Here is a 14,965-nt window from a genome sequence, read left to right on the forward strand (position 1 = left end):
TTTGTATTTCAGGTGATTGTATCTGGTGTCATTTATTTCCTGTCCTTCGTTATTTCAAAAATCTCGAGCTTTTCAAATTCCAGGCCCAGAAAGTAGGTATTTTTTCCCTAAAGGTAAAGTAAAGTAAGTTTTTTTTTTTAAATTCTAGCCCCAGAAAGCCCGAGTTGGCGCCCATATTCTTCTCTCCTTGTCGTACTTTTCATATCACTCTATTTCCATCGTTCTTATCAAGTTGCCTTCCATTTTTGTATTAACAGGTCTCATTTTCTTCCTTGCTTCCAACATTTCATTATCCCATTTCTCTATGTTTATATCTCAAAGCCAATATTCAGTATATTGAAGCTAGCCCGAATACCCACTTGAGATATATATTGTCTCTCTGTCCATGTGATTTGTTCTTCCGAGCTAAGCCACTCTTCATTAGTATCTTAAATCACTTCTCATCCAGTTTTCCCCTATTTCTTCAGTTCTTCCTCTTCAAAATCTCAATGCCCAGAGTATAGAGGTTTTAGATACTATCTTCTTCTTTAAGTGCGAGTGGAGATCTTCTTCTTTAAGTGCCGTCTCCCAATCAGAGGTTGGATATCATCATTACTATCAATCTTTACTCTACCGCTGCTCTGAAAAGTTGTATAGAACTGCGTTTAAACCAGTCCGTTAAATTCTTTAACCATGACACTCTCCTTCTTCCTGTACTCCTTCCGCCTCTTATCTTTCCCTGTATTATCAGTCTTAGGATTTTATATAACTTTCATTTCTTATTTTTATTGTGTTTATTATTTCACATTCTTTGTCCATTTCTCGCAATACTTCCGTGTTCGTTTTCTTCTGTGTCCATGCTATTCCAAGCATCCTTCTGTAACACCACATTTCAAATGACTGTAGCTTATTTTTGCTTCAATGTCACGCTTTGAAAAAAAGAAATAGATAACTTTATTATTCTTAGTTTTATTTATATTATATTCTTATCCTCTAACATGACCAGTGACACTAAACGGTTTACTGTAAAGAGACCGAAATCATTAGACCGAAAGCAGTAGACCGAACTCCATCCATCCAATGGCACTACAGCCCAAATCGAGCCTTGGCCTCCTTCAATAAGCCTCTCCAATCATTTCGATTTACCGCTGTTCTTTTCCATGAACGCGTTCCCAGGAAGTTCCTGGCATCCTCATCGACTTCGTCTTCCCATCTCTTTTTAGGTCTTCCAACCGGTCTTCTTCCCTGCATTCTTGCATTCAGCAATTTTCTGGGGATTCTATTCTCATGCATGCGGACCACGTGCCCTGCCCACCGTAATCTCTGTAGTTTAGTGTGTTGTGCTAGAGTTGGTTCGCTATATTGCTCGTATATTTCTCTATTATACCTAATTCGCCAGTTGTTATTTTCCCTTATTGGGCCCAGTATCCTACGTAATACTTTTCTTTCAAACACATCTAATGCATTGGCAGATTTCTGTGTCACCACCCATGTTTCGCAGCCATAACTTACTATGGGCCTGATTATTGTTTTATATACCCGGAGTTTTGTTTTCCGGTGTACGTCTCGCGATTTGAATATGTGGCCCATCGCGAAATATGCTTTATTTGCCAGCACAAGCCTTCTATTTATTTCCGGTTCTTCTTCACTGCTTGCAACCAGATCCATTCCTAGGTACGTGAATCTATTCACATGTTCTATATCGTCAATAAAGTGTTGTTGCGCCGGTCTATTTGATCTGGTTTGTATGAGTAGTTTTGTTTTATTTGTGTTTATTGCTAGCCCTACTGCTTCTGCACTCTGTTTCAACTCAACGTAGGTTTCTTCCGCTGCATTCATTGTTCTGCTCATTATGTTTATATCATCCGCGTATGCTGCTAATTGGGTAGATTTGTTTGTAAGTATGTTATTTCCGCTTACCGTCAACCGTCTAATTACATATTCAAGAACAAAATTAAAAAGCGTTGGAGCCAGTCCGTCGCCTTGTTTCAGTCCTTGCGTTATCGTAAACGCATCAGTGATCTGTCCTTGAATACATACTTGTGCTTCTGTTTCTGTCATTGTCATTTGCACTAGTCGTATTAATTTTGATGGTATGCCAAATTCTTCCAATATATTAGGTAGAATTGTTCTATCTATTGAATCATAGGCTTGTTTAAAATCTACAAAGAGATTGTAAACGTCCATGTCATATTCCCATGCTTTGGCTAGTATTTGTTTAACTGTAAATAGTTGGTCAATGGTAGATCTATTTTGCCTAAACCCTGCTTGATATTCCCCGATGATTTTTTCCGTGAGAGGTTGAAGTCTTCGATTAAGGATGTTTGTGAATATTTTGTATCCCGAACAAAGTAAAGAGATGCCTCTATAATTCTGACACAACAGTTTGTCTCCTTTTTTATGAATAGGGCAGATTATACTTTTCTTCCATTGTTGGGGGATTTCTTCTTCTATCCATATCTCTCGTATTAGCTGATACATCTGTTGTGTCAAATTCCTTCATCCTTGCTTGAGTAGCTCTGCCGGTATTTTATCTATTCCCGGTGCTTTATGGCTTTTTTGTATGTGGATTGCCGTTTGGACCTCCTCTAGCGTTGGGGGTCTAGTTAATTCATTTTCTTCTCCATCTTCCCCCAGCTCTTGTTGTTGTACCTCCTGCCGTGCCTGCTGCTGTCTCTGTTGTTGTAATGGTGGTTGTGCCCCTTTGTTTAATACTTCCTTAAAATATGTCATCCAGGTTATCTTAATTTCGTCCATATCGCTAATGATTTCACCCTTCTTATTTTTGCAGAGGCTAGTCTTCGGTTTGTATCCCTGTCTTAAATGTTTAATAAGTTGGTATGCACTACGTGTTTCTTATTTTTATTGTGTTTATTATTTCACATTCTTTGTCCATTTCTCGCAATACTTCCGTGTTCGTTTTCTTCTGTGTCCATGCTATTCCAAGCATCCTTCTGTAACAACACATTTCAAATGACTGTAGCTTATTTTTGCTTCAATGTCACGCTTTGAAAAAAAGAAATAGATAACTTTATTATTCTTAGTTTTATTTATATTATATTCTTATCCTCTAACATGACCAGTGACACTAAACGGTTTACTGTAAAGAGACCGAAATCATTAGACCGAAAGCAGTAGACCGAACTCATTAGACCGAAAAGCACTTTACCGAAACCTCACTAGACCGAACAGCAGAAGACCGAAAAGCAGTTCTTTTTAAAATACAAAATACAAAGGAAAAGATTCCTCTCATTGGCTGTATACCATAATAAAAAACTTACTAAGGAAGTAAAACTTCGCTTGTAGGTAAATGGTATATAAATTTTTATTAAAATTTTATCTAAAATGATCCAAATTGGATAAAAGTGGGTACATCTATAGTACAAAATCACACAAACGTTTTCGGATCAATCAGTCCATCATCAGGTGGTAGAAACCTAAAATAAGCAAACCACTGCAATTAAAAAGGCCAAGATGAAATTTTGACTGTTTGAGAGTTAGGAAAATTAGAACATGTGGTTACTTACTTTAGATCCAAAGTAGTTGGAACTAGCTACATAGATAGGTCAAAAGACCTTCATTTTACAATAATTATGCCATTTCGGCTACAACAATGTCGACAAGAAGTCGATGTTAAAAGGATTTAAAAATGCAGCGTTATTATAATGTGGTCTTCATCTTGGCTTCAAACTGACAGACTGAAATATGACATTAAACGAAAATTGACAAGACCTTCTAGGTAGGGAATTTTATGTGTATGCAGTTATTTTGTATTTTAGAAATGCAAAAATATTATTACTTAAATAAATGAATTTAATTAGCAATTAAATAAATGAGTGAGAATAAACAATTTGAATTAAGAGTAACATAAAATTATTTATGATAATTTAATGACGATTGAAAGCGAAAACTTTGCCAACAAGGTAAAAGGTAATGACGTCACTTGTTCGAAAAGAAGAGCAGAATATAGAAAAATAAAAATAAAATAAACAAAATAAAAGGAAATTTACTATATGATAAATATAAGGTAAAAGAATTGGTAAATAAATCATGAATTTGGCTGTTATGAAATGTAGTTTAAGTTAATAATTAAAGTGTAACTCTTGTTGGCAAAATTTTTGCTTTCAATCGTCATTAAATTATCATAAATAATTTTATGTTACTATTAATTCAAATTGTTTATTCTCACTCATTTATTTAATAGCTAATTAAATTCATTTATTTAAGTAATAATATTTTTGCATTTCTAAAATACAAAATAACTGCATACACATAAAATTCCCTACCTAGAAGGTCTTGTCAATTTTCGTATAATGTCATATTTCAGTCTGTCAGTTTGAAGCCAAGATGAAGACCACATTATAATAACGCTGCATTTTTAAATCCTTTTAACATCGACTTATTGTCGACATTGTTGTAGCCGAAATGGCATAATTATTGTAAAATGAAGGTCTTTTGACCTATCTATGTAGCTAGTTCCAACTACTTTGGATCTAAAGTAAGTAACCACATGTTCTAATTTTCCTAACTTTCAAACAATCAAAATTTCATCTTGGCCTTTTTAATTGCAGTGGTTTGCTTATTTTAGGTTTCTACCACCTGATGATGGACTGATTGGTCCGAAAACGTTTGTGTGATTTTGTACTATAAATGTACACACTTTTATCCAATTTGGATCATTTTAGATAAAATTTTAATAAAAATTTATATACCATTTACCTACAAGCGAAGTTTTACTTCCTTAGTAAGTCAGTTCTTTTTACTTGTCGCAGTAAAAGAGATAAGACTAATGTAATTACAACTAAATTTAATTTGGATGGTTATTATAAACAGTTAAAATAGTGTTAACGTCACTCTACCCTTAATTTATTTTTACCTTCACTAATTTGTCTAACTGATGAAAATTATTTCATATCAGACTGTACAGAGTAACAATTTACACAGTCTATATAAAATAATACAAAAAAAAATAATGTGTGTGTACTTTGTACGCACGTAAGAAGTTATAGTTCTACTACATATTATGTGATTTTTAAGACAATACCAAAATTTTTAAAAAATAAAAGAATAAAACGCACACAAACACATTGAAAAATACCACAAAGAAAAAATGATTTCTGAACGATAATAATTGTTGGCAAAAATTTTAAATACGCATTTTCTGAAAAAAAAAATTATATAACAAATATACTTACAATCACAAAATGCATAAAAAAATTAAAAAATTAAAACTTGCATCGGGAATCGAACCCGTGAATTTCGGGTCGCTTTGATTCGTAATCGAAGCCTAGACTCACTCGTCCAATTCCACATTATTTGTCATGTGGAAAAATAGGTTAACTGAACGTTTTACTGTTTGGCAGTTGTTTTGAATATAATTAAATTATGTAGTTTAAATTTTGTGGAAGAAAATATTAAAATATAACACAACAGTAAGAAAACAATATATTAGATGAAGATTGGTAGAACTTTTGTTGGTAATCAAATTAAGTATGTAAATCAAAGCATTACATACCTACTAGATAAATAAATCTACGCCAAAAAATCATAATTTAAAAATAAAAATCGGACCTAATTTGGGATTTCTGTCTAAAATCCCCATTCTTGAGAAAATAAATGTACAGTAGAGCGTCGATTATCCGAACGTCGATCAACCGAACGACCGCTTATTCGAACTATCGACTCCCGCGTCCCGCACTCGAATACCGAGCAAGCGTTAGTAATTGACGCTTAAAATATCTTCAATTTTCTTCAATATTGTATCCAAAAATAATTATGTTGTTGCAAAGATTGCACTTTTTTGTTTAGTTGCTAGTTGTCATTATCAAGATATAAATAAATATGTAGGTATATAAATATGGCTTTTATTCACTTGTGGATAAATATGTATGACTATAAATATGTATCAATATATTGTAGTTCGATTATCCGAACAAATCTGTTTTCCGAACACCTATGTCCCCCAATTAGTTCGGATAATCGACGCTCTACTGTATTTCAACCTAATCCAAATGTATAATTACAATATGATTATAATAAAAAGTACTTACCAAATGAGAATGAGTTTTCCTTGTCCAAAATAGTCCAAAAGTCCAAAAATATAGGTATATGAAAACTATTTAAAAAGGCAGTATAACTATTAACTAACTTTTGTTTGTTGTTTCTTTTCACACAAATTTTAAAACGCAACAACCATAAATAATTTAACTGCAGCTGTACCACAGCCGCCATATTGAATAATTTTTGACATGTCATTTGAACATCCAATCAGAACAAAGTTATAATGCGCATGCGCCGGGATCATAGGTTTTAACATATAAAAATTCACCCTCATATCGCCGGTAAAGAAGTATAACTTCAAAAATACAATAAAAAAAAAAGACAGATATACACAATCTTAGCATAATTTACTGCAAACTTTTTAAATTTATTTACCATTTCGGTCTAATGCTGTTCGGTCTAGTGAGGTTTCGGTAAAGTGCTTTTCGGTCTAATGAGTTCGGTCTACTGCTTTCGGTCTAATGATTTCGGTCTAATTGTCGTGTACCCACTAAACACGACCCCACTAGACATCTGCCCCCTGGTATTGGGACGGTGTGCAATTTTTAAGCGAAAGGACACACGGGCGACAATTTACGGCGCGGTAAGAGCAGTAAACCTGACGAGGCATTGGTTGACTAACCAATTGTAGATGAAATAGTTCGTCAACCAATGCCTCGTCAGGTTTACTTATATTACGGCGCCCTAAATTATCGCTCGTGTGGCCTTTCGTGTGTATATCAAATCAACTTTTCAGAGCGGACGTCTCTAAAGTCCAAAGGGCTATGACGATTGCTGACTTCCGTCGCGGAGGTGGAAGTTGAAGAAGAACATAAGTGCAAAGACCGTATTAAGACGTTGGCCGTCATCATGTTATACATAAACTTTTTCTATTGACTGTTGAGCGAAATAATTCTTCTGCTGTGGAACCACACCAATGTCTAATATTACGCAGCCATGAAAGTTTCTTTTGACCAATCCATCTATCCATCAAGTAGATTGTATTTAGGTCCTTTAATTACATGGACGAAGTATTCTGTTTTTCTCCTCTTCTTCAACATCTTTATTGGAAGCGTGCGAAATCTACCATATTTGTAGTAGCCGTCGATAGCACCATAATTCGAATGCTTCGAAATTGTTAAAAATTGTGGTGTTTAGTGTCCAGACAGTAAGCGAGGGCCAGGCAGGAGAATACACTCGTGGTTCCAAAATCTGCGGAAGTGGTTCGGGCTCTTATCGGTCGAACTATTCAGAAGTGCCGTAAGCCAGATCAGAATTGCCATGTTAACAGCAAACGTTCGCAACGGACGAGGCACTTGAAGAAGAAGAAGAATATCCATGTCTCACTACCATATTATAGGATACACCTAACATATCAACAAATAACTACTTATAATTTATTAGATCTTTAAAAACTTACCAGTAACAAACATCATATTATCTAGAGCTGAAAGAACAATGGCATCCAAAGGAGCCCCAGGTGGAATCACTACGTCTCTTTGTACGTTGGAACTAAAGTATTCTCTAACATGTCCATCATGGCCAACTACAAAGGCATTTTTACCATCTCTGCTTAATTGGATTCCTCTGGATTGTACCGATTTGATGACTGTTTCATGTATCCTGGTAGATTTTACGACGTCCCATAAGTAAACTGCGCCTTCGAATCCACAGCTAGCTAAGATGGTATCGTCATTTGACCATGCTAAGCCTGTTATCTAGGGATTAGACATTTTAAATAATGTGCACTTTTTCGAGCGAATAGTATGAAAGTTAAATTTTTCTCAAACTAAGCTATATAGACAAGGCGAAAACGGCGGGTTCGTTGGGAAAAATATTCCCATGAGATTTTTTTGCATAATTACATTCGTGAGACATCCCAGAATAAGGTTCAAGAAGTCGCCCACGTAAAAAGTGGGCCAAATTTTTTTTAACAATTTTTTTAATCAAATTGCAAAAATCAATAATTTTGGCCCGGACAATTTTTTTGTAGGTTTTTTGGACCATTCTGGATAAAAAAGGTCTCTTATAATTTTTCTGTAAAGTTGATCGTTTTCCAGTTATAAGCAATTTAAAATTGAAAAAAACGAAAAATGGCGATTTTCAAGGCTTAATAACTCGGTTAAAAGTTATTATTATGAAAGTCAGAAAGTGACTAAATCAAAGTTTAATGCCCCCCCTAGAAGATCCCGAAGAAATTTTTGTCATTATTTTATTACTAAGCTGTTATTTTTAAGTAATAATATTGAGCGCCATGCACGTGGTAGGCGGCCGTAAATGTGAGTGCAAGTAAAATGCACAATAATTGGACTGCCGGAGTGGCATCTCTCTCGCACTCAGCATTTACGGCCGGCTACCACGTGCATGGCGCTCAATATTATTACTTAAAAATAACAGCTTAGTAATAAAATAATCACAAAAATTTCTTCGGGATCTTTTAGGGGGGCACTAAACTTTGATTTGTCACTTTCTTACTTTCATAATAATAACTTTTAACCGAGTTATTAAGCCTTGAAAATCGCCATTTTTCGTTTTTTTTCAATTTTAAATTGCTTATAACTCGAAAACGATCAACTTTAGAGAAAAATTATAAGAGACCTTTTTTATCCAGAATGGTCCAAAAAACCTACAAAAAAATTGTCCGGACCAAAAACATTGATTTTTGCAATTTGATTAAAAAAAATTGTTAAAAAAATTTTGCGTACTTTTCACGTGGGCGACTTTTTGAACCTTATTCTGGGATATCTCACGAATGTAACTGTGCAAAAAAATCTCATGGGAATATTTTCCCCAACGAACCCGCCGTCTTCGCCTTGTCTAATACTATGCAAAAATAACTACAATGGATCCCAAACCCTTTTTTCAGTAGGTCATTAATTTTGACGTCATATACGATTTTAAGAATGTCGCAAATAATTACATGGCATTATAGTTAAATCTGACAGTTGTCAGAATATTTATATTTATATAAACATCAGTACACTGGCTTGCAGAACATGACTTGTCCTTATCCAAAGACAAATGTGAAGCTGTATGGTTCACAAAGGGTAGGCGAAGAGATAATCTAACAGAAATCAAAATCAACAACACAGCCATTCCTCTAAAAAATGAAGTGAAATTTCTAGGCATAATTTTTCATAAGCATCTATCATGGGACTTACATGTTGACAATATTATACTCAAGGCAAAGAAGAATATTAACATCCTACGTACAATATGTAGAGTCTGGTGGGGAGCTGACCCACGAACACTCCTAATGGTTTTTAATGCCTTGATCAGATCTCACCTCGATTATGGTTCCTTCCTATTCAACCCAATATCACAAAAATGCAACAACAAACTCAATGCATTATTTTTTGAGGGACTTAGGGTGCATGAAGTCTACACCAAATTTGGCAATCTTGGCAGAGTCTGCCCAAATGGACCTAGAACATAGAAGATTATTGTTAGCCTCTAAATTTTTAAGTAAAATCATCATTATTGAGAATCATCCCATAATATTACTCCTAATTGAAATACGTAAAAGACTTATAAACAAACCTAATTTTTATACAAGGCATAATGTACCATACTTGGTTTCGGCATTAGAATATTTTTTTCCATATTTTAAAAAAATATACAAAAGCCCAAATTTTCCATGCTATGAATTAGACTATGATACACTAATGAATCCTCTTCCAATTCTAAATTGTAATATCAAAAAATATGACCCGATGATTAAAGAAAAATTCCTTATGACTACTGAACAATATGGGAAAGACCATACCTTTATATATACTGATGCCTCAAAAAACAAAGAAAGGGTAGGTTTTGGGATATGCATCCCGAGTATTGATTATAATTTCTCCTCAAGACTTCCTGGAGCTCTAAGCATAAGCAAAGCAGAGAGTATAGCAATACATCAAGCGGTGGAAGTCGCAACTACAAAACATCTAAAGAAAGCTATATTTTCTGATTCGCTCAATGCAATAACCAATATTAAAACATGTAACATATCTGCTTCAGCAGATATAAGGGCCCTAAAAACAAAGAAACTTATATCTTCAGCCAATGAGAATGGTACCAAAATTCTCCTTTTCTGGATATCTGGACACTCTAATATATTTGGTAACACCCAGGCTGACATACTGGCAAAAATAGGAAGAGACCTGAATGTACCCATGGAAGTACAACTGAATTCCCAGGATGCCCTATCAATCATCAGAGAAAAAATTACAAAAGAGTACCAAGAAAAATGGAAATCTTTAGTCCAGAAGAAGACTTCGCAATACAAAACAATTCAAGACTTCTTTCCTACAAAACTTGGTATTCAAATTTTCCATATAGAAATAGAAGACACACTACCACCATCATTAGAATGCGCACAGGCCATTGTTTAACAAAACAACATCTGTATAAAATTAATATAAAAGATAATCCTTTTTGTGAATGTGGTCGTCTCGAGGATCTAAACCACATATTTTTTGAATGCCCGATTAATGTGATTCCTAATTTTGATATATACACAAAATTTATTTCCATGAACTTCAAAACACCGCTCTCTATATACAATATTCTAAGTTCTTTAACGGAAGAATCAGTCAATGTAATTATGCGTTTTCTTGCAATTAACCAAATAAGCTTATAAACTGCAATGCGTTTTCTAGCAATTAACAAAATAAGCTTACAAATTGCAAGGCTCAACTGTTTATATGTATCCGTGTTATATTATGTTGCTATTTGTCATTTAATTTATGTTTTAATTTTTAATCATACTTAACCTGACCCAATTAATCTTATTTAATTATAATCATCACACCTAATCAAAAGCTTCCTTGCAAGAACATAGTCAGCGATTTTGGTATGGCTTAGAGCCAGACTACGTCAAGATCGCTTATAAATCGTGCTGGTAATCGCCTTGCAGCGAAACCAAAAACAAAAAAGAAGAAGAAACATCAGTATTTATACAAATACTTGCCAAAATATTAATATTTAAAATATTTTAATGTAAAAATAAATAAATATAAAATGAAATTTCACTATACAATGTCCGAATATACCAATGACATAAAATATTTATATTTACGTCGCTGAAAAATACTAACCTAGAAATTACAATTTGTCATTTTACCATATGATATTGTAAAAATAGTGTCACGATCGATAACTTTTGTGCCAAATTATCTTTATTCGCAACATTGATTGGTTATCTATTTAGAGTATGGTAATCGCCAACCAATTATACATATATAAGTATAAGTCGTTTTAATATGCAAATAGCCATCAAGGAATACAAAATTTTTTAAGTTCAATTTATAATAATCACAGAGGTACGTTTTTTTCTGTTACTTCCAACTGTAATGCGTTAGAGAGAATTCGATAATCTGTGACGCACTAAAAAAAGGGTTTGGGATGATCTGTTAATTAAAAAACATAGTCCTAGACTAATCGACTGGACGAAACCTTACAACCTAGCCCAAATTATCCAACAACTATTCTATATTTATTCTTTTTATTAATTTCAAACTAATTGAATCGAGCGAATCGAGCTCTTACAATAAGACTCACTCAGAAACAGACACACCAAATAAAACATGGAAGTAAATATACAGAGTTGCATCCAATAAATTCAGGAGTACCACAAGGTATCGTGCTCGGACCGATCCTGTACCTATTGTATACTGCAGACGTGCCACCAACACAACTTACCACTGTTGCGACATTTGCTGATGATACAGCCATTTTGGCGTCCCTCACTGATCCAAAATCAGTGTCTAACTAGTCTGAACAAGGTCCAAAACTGGCTAAAAAAGTATTGGCGTATTAAAGAAAATGGATTTAAATCAACATAGGTGACGTTTACCTTCCGCAGAGCAACTGATAGCGCCAAATACCTTGGCATGCACCTGGATCGACAACTGATTTAGCAAAACATATATTCACTAACAAGAGTTGGCCTCAAACTAAGAAACATGTATTAAATGTAAGTCAAGCAATATGTTGTATTGGCTCATCGGTCTCAGATCAAAACTATCATTAAACCACAAAAGATTATTAAAAACCTACGCCATCCAGCCGTGGGAAACTACTAGCAATTCCAACATATCCATTTTGTAGAGGTTCCAAAATAAAAGTACTGTGAGCTATTGTTGATGATCCCTAATACGACAGTAACGAAATCATTCAGCATGATATCCCTTTAGAATTCATAAAATAAGCCATACATCGTTTTAGTGACAAGTATAATGACAGAGTCTTAGTGCACCCACATCGGTTAGCCACCCAACTTAACGTGCGCGATGCCAATGAAGTCCGTAGGCGAAAACGAACTATCTACATCACACAGACTTTAGTTTAGATTTTAAGGCAAATGTTTATTAATTCACACAATGTTTAACTTAGGTTTCTCTCTCTCTCTCTCTCTCTCTCTCTCTCTCTCTCTCTCTCTCTCTCTTGTCTTTTCCCCATTACTGAGGATCGTGATTTCTTCCAATATTCCTAACAATGTTTCTCTATTGGTCTCTATCTTCAGCTGCTCTAAGAGCTTCGCAGAATGAGTTTCCAGCTGAATTCTTTATTTGGTCGGAGCATTTGTTGGTGATAGTCCTCTTGATCTTCTCCCCGGGCCGTTTTCAGAAACAATTAATCTCTCCAAACTGTCGTCACCTCTACGAACCACGTGACCAAAGAATTGTTTTGATTGCAGACATATTGAGGACAGCCTATTTTTAATCTTGAGTTGGTTTAGAATGGAAACGTTTGTCCTATGAGCTGTCCAAGCTATGCGCAGCATTCTTCTCCAGCACCACATCTCAAAGGCATCAATTTTTTGGCGCTCGCATGCGCGAAGAGTCCAAGTCTCTGCTCCGTATAGAAATATTGAGAATACAAGGGCATTCACCAGTCTCATCTTGATATTTTGAGAGATAGATCTGTCTTTCCAAACTTTAGGCGACTCATCGCATTTTTTGCCATACCAATACGTCTCCTAACTTCTGCTTCACAGTTACCATCGTTAGTTATACTAGACCCGAGATAGACAAAGGTGTTTTCTTTAAACTTAGGTTTAGACAACTTTAAAAGAAATTATTCATTGGAATGATACTCTACATGTCATCAGATTCATTGTCAGAAAAAAGGCCTATTGCCTACTAGGCAGATTGCAAATCTTTCTAAGAGACAATAAAAAACAGACACTCGAAAAATAAAAAAAAAATAACAATGAAAATCTCTGGTGAGCCAAAAATAGGGAGTAAACTATTCAAATATATTTTTTAAATGGGCACAGGCAAGTGCGATACAGCCAAACTACTCAAATGTAGGAGACTAAATAATAACAAAGACTTAAGTATATAGAAATCTTACTTACTTACTTACTATATAGAAAATAACTTTATACACAAAATCGAAGTTTTCATGAATGTAGAAGAGCAAAAAAATGTATTTTAAGGGTGATTTTAAAGACTCGTATAACTATAAATAAATTATTTTACTAAACACTGTTAACTAACAACAAGAATACTAATAAACAAAATATTAGAAAAAGAATAGCATTAGAACAAGATCAATAACGATTTAGAGAAGGGAAAGGGTGTTAGACGAAGTACCTATAAATACCTCGTGTAAATACCTACAAGATATAAGTTATTATATGACATAAACTTACCAGTAGACAGAGTCAGGCAACACCAATACGATGTAACTTAAGTCGGCCACTTACGATACTGCGGCGTCGTTCAATTTTGTCGAATTCGACTAATTGACAAAAATTTTGATTGTGTGTGACCGTGCATCCAACAAAATCGTTGCAATTTTACCACAGAGAGACTGGCATATCTGCTGCAGAACTGCAGAATTGATATCATCGACTTTTGTCGAACAACACCGCAGTACCGTGAGCGGCGTGAGTATCTAAACATTGCGTATATGTATTTGGCACGTAGGACTTTTCTAGTGGTTCTTTGCAGCACGCAGTCACATTTTAACTAATAGGCGGCGAGGTGTTTAACATACGGAATGTTAAATATTCGTAGACCGAAAAAGACAACTTTTTATTAGATTCAGTTAAAAGGAGATTGATTAAAATACTTGTTAATGTATTATTAAATAAAAATAAAACAATTGTCGTATTTGGAATGTTATTTGGTGCGAAATTCATATGCGGAATTTTAAATATTCGTAGACTAAAAAAGACGACTTTTTATTAAGTTAGTTAAAGAAGACTGATTTTAAAATATTTTGTTAATGTATTATTAAAGAAAATATAACAATTATTACCTATATGGAGTGTTATTTGGTGCAAAATTCATAAAAATGGGATGGTATAGATTTGGAAGACATTACTTCTTTATTTAGCTAAGGTTTCGCTTCCGCAGGATTTTTAATGACTTGCACGTGTTGTTTAGTATGTTTAGATATGATTCAGCTATTCAATTCTGTTGAAGTTTAGGGCTGTGTGCTACCAGACGAAAATAGTCGTCTTTTTTGGTCAACGAACATTTAACATTCCGTATATGAATTTCCCACCAAATAACATTCCATGCTAAAATTGTTTTATTTTTATTTAATAATACATTAACAAAATATTTTAAAATCAGTCTTCTTTAACTGATTGTAATAAAAAGTCGTCTTTTTTGGTCTACGAATATTTAACATTCCATATATGAATTTCGCACCGAATAACATTCCGTATACGCGTTTGGCACCTCGCCGCCTATTGGTTGAAATATGACCGCGTGCCTCAAGGAACCAATAGAAAACTCCTATGTGCCAAATACATATACGGAATGTTTAGATGCGTACCGTGAGTGGCCGGCTTTAGAGCAAGTAAATAGTTCAACTGCAAACACAGACAAGTCGCTCTTCAGGCACTAAATACCATTCAGGTAGGTCAAATGGACCAACACGCGAAATCTTGATCAAGATCACTCACCGACAGAGATGGATTTGATAGCCACACATTTCGGGC

The 14,965-nt window shown here is 34.4% G+C and overlaps 1 protein-coding gene across 1 annotated transcript in view; it reads right to left on the bottom strand.

Moving 5' to 3' along the window:
- The window catches only part of LOC126881566 (cilia- and flagella-associated protein 57), a 141,448-nt gene that overhangs the window by 75,403 nt on the left and 51,080 nt on the right, over positions 1-14,965 (bottom strand). Inside the window, exon 8 of the mRNA XM_050645890.1 lies at positions 7,439-7,736. Within this exon, the coding sequence (XP_050501847.1) occupies positions 7,439-7,736 (298 nt within the window). The remainder of the gene's footprint in view (positions 1-7,438; positions 7,737-14,965) is intronic.

The sequence above is a fragment of the Diabrotica virgifera genome, chromosome 3 (assembly GCF_917563875.1).
Source record: "Diabrotica virgifera virgifera chromosome 3, PGI_DIABVI_V3a".
Lineage (NCBI taxonomy): Eukaryota > Metazoa > Arthropoda > Insecta > Coleoptera > Chrysomelidae > Diabrotica > Diabrotica virgifera.